Source organism: Andrographis paniculata, unplaced genomic scaffold, assembly GCF_009805555.1.
Source record: "Andrographis paniculata isolate CXL003 unplaced genomic scaffold, ASM980555v1 Contig82END, whole genome shotgun sequence".
Taxonomy (NCBI): Eukaryota; Viridiplantae; Streptophyta; class Magnoliopsida; order Lamiales; family Acanthaceae; genus Andrographis; species Andrographis paniculata.
In genome coordinates this window covers 1,859,781-1,874,562 of record NW_026137620.1, presented here as the reverse complement: position 1 = coordinate 1,874,562, position 14,782 = coordinate 1,859,781, and the positions used below count along the sequence as shown (strand labels likewise).

The window sequence follows — 14,782 nt, the reverse complement described above, 5'->3', positions numbered from 1 at the left end:
CAATTCAATATATTTATAGTCAAATTAAATATTTTTAACCATTATTATAATATATAAAAATACTAAATAGGGTTTATTTATTGTTTTAGTTTGAGGTATTTTTTTAATACAAGATATAGAGAATTATATCGATAATATAAAAATAATATTTTGTGAGAAACATATAATATTACTTTCGTCCGATTTGAAAGTAAATATTTATTTTTGGTATAAAATCTAAAAAATAATACTCCCTCCGTCCAAGCTAAAAGTATACATTTATTTTTGGCGCAGAGATTAAGGAATAATAATATTTTAATTATAATGTGTAGGTAAAAATAGTGAAATGACATTTTTGCCCTTACTTTTTGGGTATAAAAGTAATGATGTGATGTAAAGTAGGGGTATTTGTGGAAAAAATGGGGTATTTAATGAAATTGTTACTTTGTAATTGGACGTCCCAAAATAGAAATATGTATACTTCCTAGATGGACGGATGGAGTAATATTTTAATTATTATTGGTAGCTTAAAATAGGGTAAAGATTGATTATAAACTAGAGGTAAATATTTGTAGAAAAAAAAAAATGAAATATTTTTGAAATAGTTAATTTGTAATTAGATAATTCAAAATAAAAATATATATATATTTGATAAATGAAGGATGAAGTATTTATTATAAATACTAAAAATTGTGTAGGAAAAAATCCTATTGGCCAAAAAAACCCTTAATATTTTAACAAATGATTGCAAAAATAAATAAATAGATAAATTAAAATATATTTAATAATAAAAATTATATATGCTCTTTTGTCAAAATTTGCACTAAAAAATTTAAAAATATTTTCAGCTTACAATTTATAAGTATTAAAAATTCAATAAATATGTAAGCATTATTGAAAAAAAAAATAACATGAAATAACATGGATAATATACAATCATTAGTTTTATTTGTTAAAATGCATTTTTAACTTCTTTTTTTTCAATTTTTATCTCATTTAACTAAAATTAATCAATTTTACCGTTTGTAAAATAAAAAGTGTGTTTAATTATATATATATATATTTTTTTTTAGATTGGTACTATATTTTCAATTTTTTTTTATATCTCTTCAATAAATAAAGATATTTATATAAATTCAAAATTATTATTTTTTAATAAAATTAATTTATATTAATCATACATTTTATATCTCTTCAATAAATAAAGATATTTATATAAATTCAAAAATATTTATTTTAAATAAAATTAATTTATATTAATCATACATAAATATTTATATTTTTCATTTATTTGTATTATATAAATTATTCTTTATGAAATACAAAATAATATTCATATAACATATTGTATTAAATATAAATTTTTAAATATTTATATACATATTTTTTTTAAAAAATAATTATATATATTATATTATATATCAAATATTAATTAAAAAATTTCACCCATCTCAATTTTTAACTCATCCAATATTGTCTTTTTCAAATCCATACTGGTGTAGTCACTGTCACTTTGTCAGTAAAATTTAATTTTTCAACTCATCTAATATGGTTGTGTTTCTAATATGGTCGTGTTAAAGATAGAGTTGTGTTAAATACGGTAACAAATTATTTTCTTTTCTCTTTAATATTCTCTCCATCCCACACAAAATTTCAAATATTTTCGTTCCGGTCCGTTTAATGGTATAATTTTTTATTTTGTATTTTTTTAAAAAAATGTTATATACTTTAATCATTTTTTAAATTTTATAATATGTAATTTTAATAAACTTAATTAGATTATTTAGTTATTTTAATTTTAATTTATAATTATTTTTTATTATACCATAATTATTTTTTTAATATATTTTTTAATTACTTATTAACTATAACTTTTACAAATTATCGTATTTATATTCATCTATGAGACACTCTATCGGAGACGAAAAGAGTATTTTATTTCATATATAATAAGTATTTGTTGGATTAATATATATATATTGTGTTAAAATTAATATTATGACATAATTAGATATCGAAGTATTGTAGATAAAATAAATATAAAAATGATTGAAAATAGTAATTTGTGGTAGCATCTTGGTCATATTGAAAACATCCTGATATGTTTGCTATTTACCTCCAAAATTAAATTACTTTCTCCGTTCAAAAATTTTAGTTTTATTCTTTTCTATTTTTTTTTTAAAAAAAAATTTACAAGAATTGCGGAAATACTAATATTTAACTCGTTTAAAATTCCAACAGACCTGTGTATATAAGCAATTTTTTTTACGTTCTAATTTTGATTTGAATTTTTTTATGTTAGATACAGAAAAATATGTCGAAAAAATATGAAAAAAATAATACTTCATTCGTCCAATTTCTATTGTTCTAAAATATATTTACATTTTTTAGGTTATTGTCTTTTTTTATTATGAATTGATAAATTTGCCCTTAATTATATGGTAGAGATTAAAAGTAATAAATGAATAAAGGGTAAAAATATGAAATTTATATAAAAAAAAATAGAACAATAGTTGTCGGACGTCCCTAGTAAAATAGAAAATTAGTTTGTGGACGGATGGAGTATTTTACACATTAAATTTTACAAAATAATAAAATATATATTAAGAATTATGTATGAACAAATAATTAAAAGAACAAACCGGTAATTTTATTTTAAATAACATTTATCAAAAATTTTCCACAACACAAATTGATTAATTTGTATTTGTTTGGAGTTTGAATTTTAATTTGAAGCCTAAATCGCACAAAATTTACACGTGGTTTTATGAAATTGCGCCAAATCCCTTATATTTTTAAAACTGCGTCAAACTCCCTCGTAGTTTCATAAACTCTGCGTTTAACCCCCTCGGCGGTCCTTATTTAACGGTATTTGACCTAAATGCGCCCAAATTGCAAATAAATCTAAAATTTCAATTTCTAAACCCCTAAAATTATAAATATATTCATTTTTTTGTATTTTGTTTTTAAAAATAATAAATATACTAAAAAAATAGTTATTTTTTAATCCGGTTTTAAGAGTTTATTTTTACTATTTTTTAGGCTAAATATAAGGAAAAAAATATATATTTGTAATTTTAGAGGTTTAAAAATTAAAATTCTAAAATTTATTCACATTTTGGGCGCACTTAGGTCAAATACTATTAAATAAGGACCGCCAGAGGGTTAGACGCAAAGTTTATAAAACCACAAGGGAGTTTGACGCAATTTTAAAAATACGGAAGATTTGACGCAATTTCGTGAAATCACAAATAAATTTTGTGCAATTTAACATAATTTGAATAATAAAATTTTGAATTTAAGAATTGTTTAATACAATGTCCGTTTCAATTCAAATTACTATTTTTATCATTGTAGCATGTCTCACTTAAAAATATATATTTTTATATATATATTTAACTAAAATTAATTGTACACTAATACAAAAATATCTTTAATTTTTATGTAAATTACAACTATATCATTATACAGTCCATCACTTCATACAATCAAAGACTATTCAATAAAATATTACTACTTTTATTTCATATAAAATAGATTATTTATCACAAAATCAGAAAGAATGCATTCAAAAGCGACCACAAAATATAATATACATAAAAATTAAAATAACATTTTTAATATAAAATTAATTTTTAATATAATATATAAAATACAATTCTATATTCCTATATAAAATGTTCATAATTTTTTTATTCAGTCTTAAATAATTTATTTTATATTTTAATCCTAAATTAAAATTTACAATTTTTTAATATTAATTAAATTATTTATTATTTTAATTTTAATATTAATATATATTTACTTTTACTAATGCAAAAATCCAACCCACCTGTGCAGCGAAGACCAGAATTATATCGCCGCCGCCATGTAACCCAAACCAAAACTAATTTTCCAATCTCTTTTTATTAATAATTTTCTCTCTGAGGTTTCTTCCAAGGCCGAAAATGGCGACACGGTTCTTCCAAGTCCACTAAACCTCCCTCCCTCAATCGCACAACACCACAACTAAACCTACCTTCAAATCCATCAGAATCGAGCAAATCAATCATTTTTCCATGGCGATCGACGGCAAACAAGACAAGAAGAAGTCGCCGGTATCGTCGAGTATGTTAGGGCCGGGTTTCCGCTTCCATCCGACAGACGAGGAGTTGGTACAGTATTATTTGAGGCGAAAAATGTGCGGTAAAGTTTTCCGATTCGATGCTATTTCGGAGATCGATGTTTACAAAGCCGAACCTTGGGATCTACCTCGTAAGATTTTTTCTCTCGAGCTCCTTGTTGACTTTTCTTAAACTATTATCTGTTTTAATATTTTTCACTCTTTGCGGGCTTTAGTTTTGATTTATCGAATGCACTGGTGAGGTTTTTGTACATTTGGTGATGGTGGCGGTGATGCTGATACAGTGAACTGTGTGAACTTTTACATCTGCAGTGGAATTTTGGTTTTGTTGCCTTTGGTTGATCGATCGATCGATCAGTAGTTGATTGATTCACCTCCTAAATTGCTTTCTCTGTGTTACCTTTTGATTACAAGGTGTGGCATACATGATCTTACAACTTTTGATAGATCTTCTTTTTTCTTTTAAATTAGTCAAAATTGATTTTTCTCAATCTGTTGGTAATGAGATTGTTGCAATAAAATATGAGGATGTTAGAAATTTGATTCGTTGTTGAACTTTTCCTGTATAGTTAGTTACAATAGTGGAGTTTTTTTTATAAGAACCTGACTTCATGAATCATGTTGCTTGCTTATATATCTTGTACGTTTCTTTGTTCTGACCCGATTGTATATCTTGAGTACTTGTTCATGTGACTATATGTGTAGGTAATATTCCACGGTGTGATTGTTTAGGCGTTTCGGTTTTGAATGGCAAAATTTTGAATTTGAATAGATGTTTGATAGGATAGAAATAGGTGATGATGTTTGATATTTGATATTTGTTTAGGGAATAGAACTCTTAAGAATTATAAAAATTCCCTAAAAAACCTCAAACAAACACAATCTCAGTGAATTTCCTTTTGGGATCCCATAATAATACATTATTGCACTTATAATATGGTTTGCACAAGTCATGCATTTTTTTGTGGTAGATTATTGTGTGACTATACCCAAGTTTGATTTGTTGTGAAAATTTTAGACATGTCAAAGCTGAAGACCAGAGATTTGGAATGGTATTTCTTCAGTGTGCTAGACAAGAAATATGGTAATGGAGCAAGAACAAACCGGGCAACAGATAAAGGGTATTGGAAGACAACAGGAAAGGATAGAGCAGTTTTTCATAAAACACAGGTTGTAGGGATGAAGAAAACCCTTGTTTATCACATTGGAAGGGCGCCGAAGGGTGAGAGAACCAACTGGGTCATGCATGAGTACAGGCTTGTTGATATGGAGTCGGAAAAGTCCGGAATTCTCAAGGTGGGTTGTATCGATTGCATCCTCATTTCCTTAAGTCTCTTGTAACACAGTGCCTGGTGACATGCCTTTTAGTTGAGAGGCCGGGAAAGTTCTACGTTACTTCTGGGTGAATCTGAATGAGATGCAAAATGTTACTGATTTATGGGGACGTGGGTGCTCAAGCAATTCGGGATTTTGCCAAATGGAAAAGGACAATAATCATCCTCTCCATGCCTCATCCCTGCTTCTAGCATCAGAGCCAGTATTCTCATTTTAGAAGGTTTCAGTCATTTGTGCAACCTAAAAAGAGAAAATCTCTACCCGAAAAGTTTCATAATAGTTCTCATTTCTCTTTTATACACCCCACAATAGCCTAATTTTTGTCTCAAAGGCCAAATGATTGAGTTAATTTTTTTTCAGCAAGCATCTACAATATTATTTTTCTTACCTTGTGTCAAAATCCAGTTTGGTGCAAAAGATTCTTAACAATTTGGTGGAGAGGTTGTTATGGTAGTTATTATCGTCTCTAAATAAGCTTTAAATAATGTTATATTCCTCAAAAAAAATTATCTGATATATTTTTGTTGGTATTCCTTTTGTGTTAAAGGATGCCTATGTGCTTTGTCGAATCTTCCAGAAGAGTGGTTCAGGGCCTAAGAATGGCGAACAATATGGTGCACCATTTGTCGAAGAGGAGTGGGATGACGAGGAGTTGGAATTGGTCCCTGAAAATACTGTCACAGAGAATGTTGATTTTGATGACGATGCCCTTTTGGATTACCGTGATCTTCAGCAGGTCATTCTCTTAACTATGCTGTTTCTTGTAACAAATATATTCCGCCCACCTTCCTATATAGTACAAAACATCAGTAATGCATTTTCCACAAAGGAGCTAATGGAAGTTTGAGAAATTTTGTGACATGGAATTTTTATTGCGGAAACTTTAGGCCATGACACAGTATTCTGGATGATAATACTTATTTGGTGTGTTTGACGTTCGAGATAAAATGACTTTGCCTTTGGCGGACTTATCTAGCCCCAGAATGTTTGTTTGGTTATTTTTCATGAATCCTTGTATAAATCGAAAGGCGCCATTTTAAAAGAAGCTCGTGTGAACTGTGAAGTAGTTAATTTAGGCCAAGTTTTTATGATACATAATGTGACCCTCTTGTTGGTTATTGAAATTTCTGTGGAAATCTAGCTTCCAAATAACACGGGAATACCGTGAATGTGGTGTTTTTCCTTGATTTTGGGTATTTCGTTGCATTTAAAAGTCGATAAGTTGTTATATTCCTTTTGGTATTATTTTTTTAGAGTGGTAAGCTTTGTATGTAATTGATTCAATATTCAAAAGTTCCGTTTTTCATGTTATTATCTTTGTCTCTTTATCCAGATTCTTGGATCGGACACTCCAACTAATAATGCTCCAGCTCTGGTCAATTTCCAGCCTGCAGATAGCGCCCATATTGAATCTACGGAATCGTTTCATAATATGCAGACGCACCCGTTCTCAGCAAGCAATCAACATGGGGAGCCCGAGTTGTGTGACGACGTAAATGAACCAGACAAGGAGTGGATCGGTGAATGCAGCAAAACTGGGGATTTAGACGATATCGATTTCTTTCTAGACGAAACATTCCTTGATTCTTCTGATATCTTTCAGTACACCGGCGAGGGCTTCATCGAAGCTAATGATCTCTCAAAACCCGTTGAAGCTGATCCCACCGCCTCTAATGATATGCTTGACGAATACCTTACATTCTTCGATTCCAACGATGATAGCTCACTCTACTTAACATACGATCCTCTCGTCACGCCGTGGACCGAGAATATTCTTTCTGACGAGATATTTCCTCATACGGTAGCACCCTATCCAAAATTTCTTGATTTCTCATGTCTTATCAAGTGGTCCTTTGAAATACAATGTTTCGACTTAGCCGGTGCTTTCTTTGCAGGAACCAAGCAAAGGAACCGAGCAAGCTATCTTGCCAATTCAGACGGATGACAAAAATGCTGACCATAATGCCCCCGATGCAGCTGCACCATCTGATAAGCAAACGGCGAAATACCAATCAGGTACTAAAATCCACCCACCCCAATCTTAGGGTGGTAATTCAGGCCGGCCCAGTTTTTTTGTACCTGACCAATCAGGTACTAAAATTCATTGCCCAATCTTAGGGGTGGCAATTCGGGCCGGCTCGGTTTTTTTGTATCAGGCCAGCCCGACCAGGTTTCCAAATGGGTTATACAGACACGGCCCGGTTTTGAACCGGGCCTGAACAGTTAGGCCCGAGCACGACCCGGTTTGAAATCGGTCCGTGCCGAAATTTTAAATCATTTAAGTGGGAATTGAACTCACAACCAATTGCAAACAAAAATAGGCACGGTCCGTGTTGGGATTCTCGATCTTCCTGAACGTTGGGTGATCTGCACAGATTCTCAACCAAATAATTAGTGCGGATAAAAACGATGATTAAGAATGTAAAACAGAAATATATGTTAAGAATTGAAAAGAAAAAATAGATCAATCGGTAGTGTAGGCTTATATTGCAGCCACTCCTTCGCCAACTCCAAGTCGTCCTACGAGGTAACCCACAAAGGTGTCGATTGCGGTGGTTCCTAACACGAAGTAACCTAAGAACCCTATTCCTCGCACACTCAGTATCAGGACGAAAAATAGCAAGAGAAGTCGATAGGCTAAGGCAGTAAGTTCGTCGCTCACATAACAGAGAACTGAATAGCAAACTCGATCACACTCTTTCTCCCAAAATCACAAACCCATATATATAGGGGAGAGGCGGATGGATAGAACCCAAAAGAGTAGGAAACAACCTTACCTTATCAACACCCATGGCGGACTCAATCAATCTCGAAGAAATAGGGATAGCACCGTGAACGACGGAACGGATGAGAGACCGATTCAAACGATCGAACAGAATGGGGAGAGATCGGTTTGATTTAAGGAGATAAAAAACAAACCGGGTCGGTTCTGGATCGGGTCGGACAGGGTCGGGTCGGGTCGGTTCTGGATCAGGTGTGGGTTGACGCAGAAACACACCAACAATCTCTACCTTGTTTCTAGTCGACCCTCGTGGTTACATTGGAGGGCAATCGAGAGTGGGAACATGCTATCATCATTGCCATTATTCCTGCAATCTTAACACGGAGTCAATTCTGTAGAGTATATATTAGTCATAGAGAAATAATACATGCTATCAATGAAGAGCAGACACGGTTCTAATCCAATGTATCAAAATTTAACATATTTAAACATGACTGAAGCTTGGAAACAGGCAGACATTTGGTTCCCATATCAGCAGGGTTAAATTGAGAAGGTATTTTTTCAAGTGTGACTGACCCTTTTGCAACTATGTCCCGTATAAAATGAAACCTAACATCTATGTGTTTGGTTCTATCATGAAAAACAAGATTCTTGCATAATTGGATTCCAGACTGACTATCAGAATAGACTGTCACATTATCACGTAATATTTCAATTTCAGAAAGCAAACCTTTTAGCCACATCGCTTCCTTTAGAGCATCAGTTATCGCAACATATTCTGATTCAGTAGTAGATAGAGCAACAATATGTTGGAGTTGTGATTTCCAACTTATGCATGAGCCACACAAAGTAAACACATAGGATGTTGTAGATTTTCTATTGTCTCTATCATTCGCATAATTGGAGTCTACGTAACCTTTCAATTTTACTCCTTCAACACATTTTCCAAATTTTAGCCCTAGGTTACTAGAACCACACAAATATCTAAATAACCATTTGACTGCATTCCAATGTTCAGTTCCAGGATTAGACATGAAACGACTCAAACAACTCACAGAATATGCAATATTAGGTCTAGTGCAAATCATCAAGTACATCACAGAGCCTATAGCATTCGAATATGGCACATCTTTCATGTAATTCATATCAGATTCAGACTTAGGACATTGATCTTTGCTTAGCACAAAATAAGAAGCTAGAGGCACATTAGTTGACTTTGCATTGGACATGGACATACAGAATTGTTTCAAGACTTTTTCAATATATGCGGATTGATTTAACAAAAGTGTAGAAGCAGCCCTATCTCTAATAATGTTCATACCAAGAATATTCTTTGCATCACCCAAATATTTCATGTCAAACTTATTGCTCAAACAGTCATTAACATGTTTGATAGTATTCACACAATGACTAATCAATGACATGTCATCCACATAAATAAGTAAGACAACAGGAACATCATTTGATCTCATAAAATACAAACAATGGTCAAAATTACTTCTTGTGAATTTTAAAGATCTCATGCACTCATTGAATTTAATGTTCCACTGTCTAGGTGATTGTTTCAAACCATACAAAGATTTTTTAAGTAGACACACATGATCAGGCTTACCTTTATCTACAAAGTCATCAGGTTGTTTCATGTAAATTTTCTCACTTAGATCACCATGTAGGAAAGCAGTTTTAACATCCATTTGTTTTAGTTCCCAATTAAAGTGAGCAACTAAGGCAAGCATTATCCTAACAGTAGTATATTTAACCACATGTGAGAAAATTTCAGTGTAATCAATCCCTTCTTTTTGAGTGAATCCTTTTGCTACCAACCTAGCTTTAAATCTAACATTATCATTTTCATTTTTGACTTTGAAAATCCATTTGCAGTCAACAATAGAACAATTAGTTGGCCTAGGAACAAGAATCCACGTATTGTTAACATGCAGGGAATTCATTTCATCATGCATTGCATTTAACCATTCTTCAGCGTGTTTAGATTTAAAAGCTTCTTCATAAGACTTAGGTTCATTTCCATCTAATGTCTCGAACACACTAAAAGCATAAGAAGTCAAGTCGTATTCATCAAATCTAGACGGTTGCTTAGTGGTTCTCTTAGTCCTATCTCTCGTAAGTTGGTAGTTTTCTATGTTCTCATATTCTGATTCAGAATTTTCAGCATTTGGTAGGTCATTTTCAAGCAACTTATCATGAGAATCAGATTTGTCATGCAACTTTTCAGAAATTTCCAATTTATTTGGCTCTACCTTATTTGGCTCTACCTCATTTGAAGTCAAATCTATTTCAATATTTGGCACATTCAGACAGGGCATCTCATTTTCATTAAAGGTGACATCTCTACTAATTAGCACTTTGAAACCTGGTTCATCTTTTAACCATAGCCTATATCCTTTTACTCCTAAAGGATAACCTAAGAAAACGCATTTCACAGCTCTAGGTTCAAGTTTATCACCTTTATATAAAGCATATGTTGTACACCCAAATACTTTCAAATTGGAAAAATCAAGTTTCTTACCCGACCATACAGATTCAGGACACTTACCCTCAAGTGGCACAGAGGGAGACCTATTAATCAAATATGCAGCCGTAGTAACAGCTTCCCCCCAAAAACTCTTTGGAAGGCCCGAGGAGTTTAGCATGCTCCTCACCCTTTCAATAAGAGTTCGATTCATTCGTTCCGCCACCCCATTTTGCTGGGGTGTATAGGGAACTAGCTTATGTCTAGTTATACCTGATTTAGCACATAATGAATCAAGCAAATTGTTGCAAAACTCAAGACCATTATTTGTTCTAATAAATTTAATGCGCTTACCTGTTTGATTTTCTATTAACTTTTTCCATGCTTGAAAAATTTCAAAAACATCTGATTTTTGTTCTAATAGAAAAATCCAAACTTTTCGTGAAAATTCATCAATTACTGACAGAAAATAACGACTCCCACCTTGAGTAGGAACAGGAGCAGGACCCCACACATCAGCATGCAAATATTCAAGCACATCCTTACATTTAGGCACTTTAGGAGCATGGGACAAATCAAATTTTACCCTATGTTGTTTACCATAAACGCACGAGTCACAAAAAGGCACAGTAGTAATCTTATCATTTTCAAGAAAACCATTTTTCTTTAATATTTCAAGACCTTTATCACTAAGGTGACCTAATCGTCTATGCTGCAATTCAGTTTTATCATTAACAACAGAATTCACATTTGGCATGCAATTTGATTCAGCATAAGCAACGTACAAATTATTTTTTCTAACAGCCTTAAATGCAACAAATGAACCTTTTAAGACTTTCATAACGCCATTTCCCCATTTTCCTATTAATCCACTTTCATCTAGTGCAGCACATGAAATCAAGTTATTGCACAAATCAGGAACATGCCTAACATCCCTTAAGGTTAACACATAGCCAGAGTTAAACTTTAGACAAACACCTATACCAACAACTTTACAAAGTTTTTCATTTGCCATTGAAACACTAGCATGCGAAATAGACCTATAGTTTGAAAACAAGCTTTTCAAATGAGACATGTGAAAGGTACATGCAGAATCAAGCAACTACACTCGTTAGCACATATAGTATTAACAGCAGCACAACTTCCTTTAACCATGAAAACATCTCCTACATATTCATTTCCTATAGTCATATTAGCATGCTCATTTTGTTGGTTTCTAAAGTTCTTAGGGTGTGGACATTGCTTAGCATAATGGTTGGGTTCCCCACAGTTGTAACATTTTCTGTTCTTAGGCCTAGACTTAGACCTAGATCTCTCATTGCTCTTTCCCCTATTCATTTGGTTTTCTGTATTTTTTCTAACTTGTGACCTACCCCTAGCAAACATCACTTCATCACTAGCATGTTTATGACTTTTATGTGCATGCGAGTCAAGTTCTTTGTTTTTTAATTCATTCATGACAGTTTCAAGATTTATACTATCTCTACCATATTTGATAGCAGACTTAACATCAGAATAAGAGTCAGGAATTGCATTCAAAAGAACAATAAGGGAATATTCATCAATATTCTTATCGCCTGTTTGTTTTATATCTTGAACTAACTTTGTAAAAACATCTAAATTTTCATCAATGTTTCGATTCAAATCAAGTTTAAAACGGAAAAACTTTTCAAGTAAGAACAGTTTGTTTGGCAAAGATTTTTCCATGTAAAGTTCTTCTAATCTTTCCCATAATTCTTTCGTAGAATCAAGTTTTCCTACCTTTCTAATCACAGAATCAGAAAAGTTCAAGATAATCAGAGAATAAGCACATTCATCTATTTCAGCATTTCTCTCATCTGTCAATAACGCAATATAATCACCATCAATTGCTTTGGAAACTTTTTGAGTTACTAAAAGTCCTTTCATTTTTTGTTGCCAAATCGAAAAATCAATTTTTCCATCGAATGGTGCAATATTGAAAGATGACACAGACGACATATTAACGAATAATTCACACGGTCACACAAGGGGCTATTAGAGGTCAACTACCTACTCCTTTAGGAGCAGCTTGGTACGTAATAGCCAACACACACAATCAAGTATGTCAGACAATAATTCACTAACTATCAGTGGTCAGCTACTTACTCGCTCTTGGAGCAACCAGTTACGTGATAGTTGTGTCACACAATTCATATATAAACAATCACGAATGCCCAAATATTATCTAACACATAGAGGTTCAAGGGTTAGCCATCCGTTACCGATTGGGGCAAATTTTACCAATTTCTCTTTGCAACTAGGATAGCAAATTCAGCCCGCGTTCAGCTTTTTAACCTTGCTCTGATACCAATGTTGGGATTCTCGATCTTCCTGAACGTTGGGTGATCTGCACAGATTCTCAACCAAATAATTAGTGCGGATAAAAACGATGATTAAGAATGTAAAACAGAAATATATGTTAAGAATTGAAAAGAAAAAATAGATCAATCGGTAGTGTAGGCTCAGAGCGCAGCCACTCCTTCGCCAACTCCAAGTCGTCCTACGAGGTAACCCACAAAGGTGTCGATTGCGGTGGTTCCTAACACGAAGTAACCTAAGAACCTTATTCCTCGCACACTCAGTATCAGGACGAAAAATAGCAAGAGAAGTCGATAGGCTAAGGCAGTAAGTTCGTCGCTCACATAACAGAGAACTGAATAGCGAACTCGATCACACTCTTTCTCCCAAAATCACAAACCCATATATATAGGGGAGAGGCGGATGGATAGAACCCAAAAGAGTAGGAAACAACCTTACCTTATCAACACCCATGGCGGACTCAATCAATCTCGAAGAAATAGGGATAGCACCGTGAACGACGGAACGGATGAGAGACCGATTCAAACGATCGAACAGAATGGGGAGAGATCGGTTTGATTTAAGGAGATAAAAAACAAACCGGATCGGTTCTGGATCGGGTCGGACAGGGTCGGGTCGGGTCGGTTATGGATCGGGTGTGGGTTGACGCAGAAACACACCAACAGTCCGGTTTATTGGTGTGCCGGGCCAGGCACAGCCCAAAAAAAATCGGGCCTATTTTTGGAGATCCGAGCACGGTTTTTCGTGCCGGGTTTGAACCGGATTTTCAGACCGTGCCTATTTTTGTAACCTCAACCCAATCTTGCACCACACACATCGACACAATTAACGTATATTTTCTTGAACACTCACTTTCACATGACAGATTTCGAGCTTCCCTACATCAAAAAGGCTAGCCAAATATTGGGCAACACTCGGGCTCCCCCGGCATTCGCCGCAGAAAATCATTCCGAAGAGACGGTTCGACATCTCCAGTCGGCATTCCGCTCTTCCAGCTCATACAACGTCACTTCCGGCGTGGTCCAAATAAGAAACTTGAATATGGAAGGGTCTCTTGGCAAGCACAGCAACTTCGACATCCTTCTCTGCTTCGGCTTTACACCGGGAGATGGCGTATTGTCGGGACCCGACTTGAATCTTCCATGGAAGGTCAGTTCAGCTATCTTGAGAGCCTGGGTTTACTTAATTTTCATATGTGTTATTTGTCTCTACTTGAACTCTAAAACCGGGGCCTGCATTCGTGCCCGTTAATTGATGTCTTCGAGCCCTCCGGCACCGTTAAAATCGTCGATGTTTTCGGGACGAATATGCAGTAAAAGTAATGGTAATTTTGTGGGTTTGGGATAATTTTAGGATATTTGGAACTTATTTGTTTGTAAGACCGGAAAATATTGTGAGTATAAATATTGATCATTTGACATTATGCCTTTTAATTCTGGGCTTGTTGATTAGGATGTAGTATGTTTTTTGGAATTTAATTTTGCAGTTTGGTTTTAGATTTGAATCATAATGAGAAAATAGTACCATCAGTTTACGGAATTTATGATTTGGTTTTGTTTGATTCTTTCGTAAGCATTACTCCCTCCGTCTCAAAATTATAGTCTTATTTGGATTAGACACGAGATTTAAAGAATATTAATATTATATTGATAATGGATAAAAAGTATTAGTAAGAAGTAGTGGCATTTGTGTAATAATATGAAAACGTAAGGATAATTTTATGGTAATATAAGTATTTACGAAAATGAGACTTGTTCTGGGACGGAGACTATTGTATTGAGACGGAGGGAGTATTAAAAAAATATAACATATA

General features: G+C 33.4%; 1 protein-coding gene across 1 annotated transcript; it reads left to right on the top strand.

The window, feature by feature from the left end:
• Positions 1–3,860: 3,860 nt before the first annotated feature.
• On the top strand, positions 3,861–14,402 carry LOC127241545 (NAC domain-containing protein 53-like). The gene is made up of 6 exons (XM_051260665.1): positions 3,861–4,233; positions 5,121–5,398; positions 5,985–6,173; positions 6,771–7,238; positions 7,333–7,453; positions 13,835–14,402. Exons 1-6 carry the CDS (start codon positions 4,038–4,040, stop codon positions 14,218–14,220), a joined length of 1,638 nt encoding a protein of 545 aa, XP_051116622.1. The 5' UTR covers positions 3,861–4,037; the 3' UTR covers positions 14,221–14,402.
• The last annotated feature ends 380 nt before the right edge of the window (positions 14,403–14,782 follow it).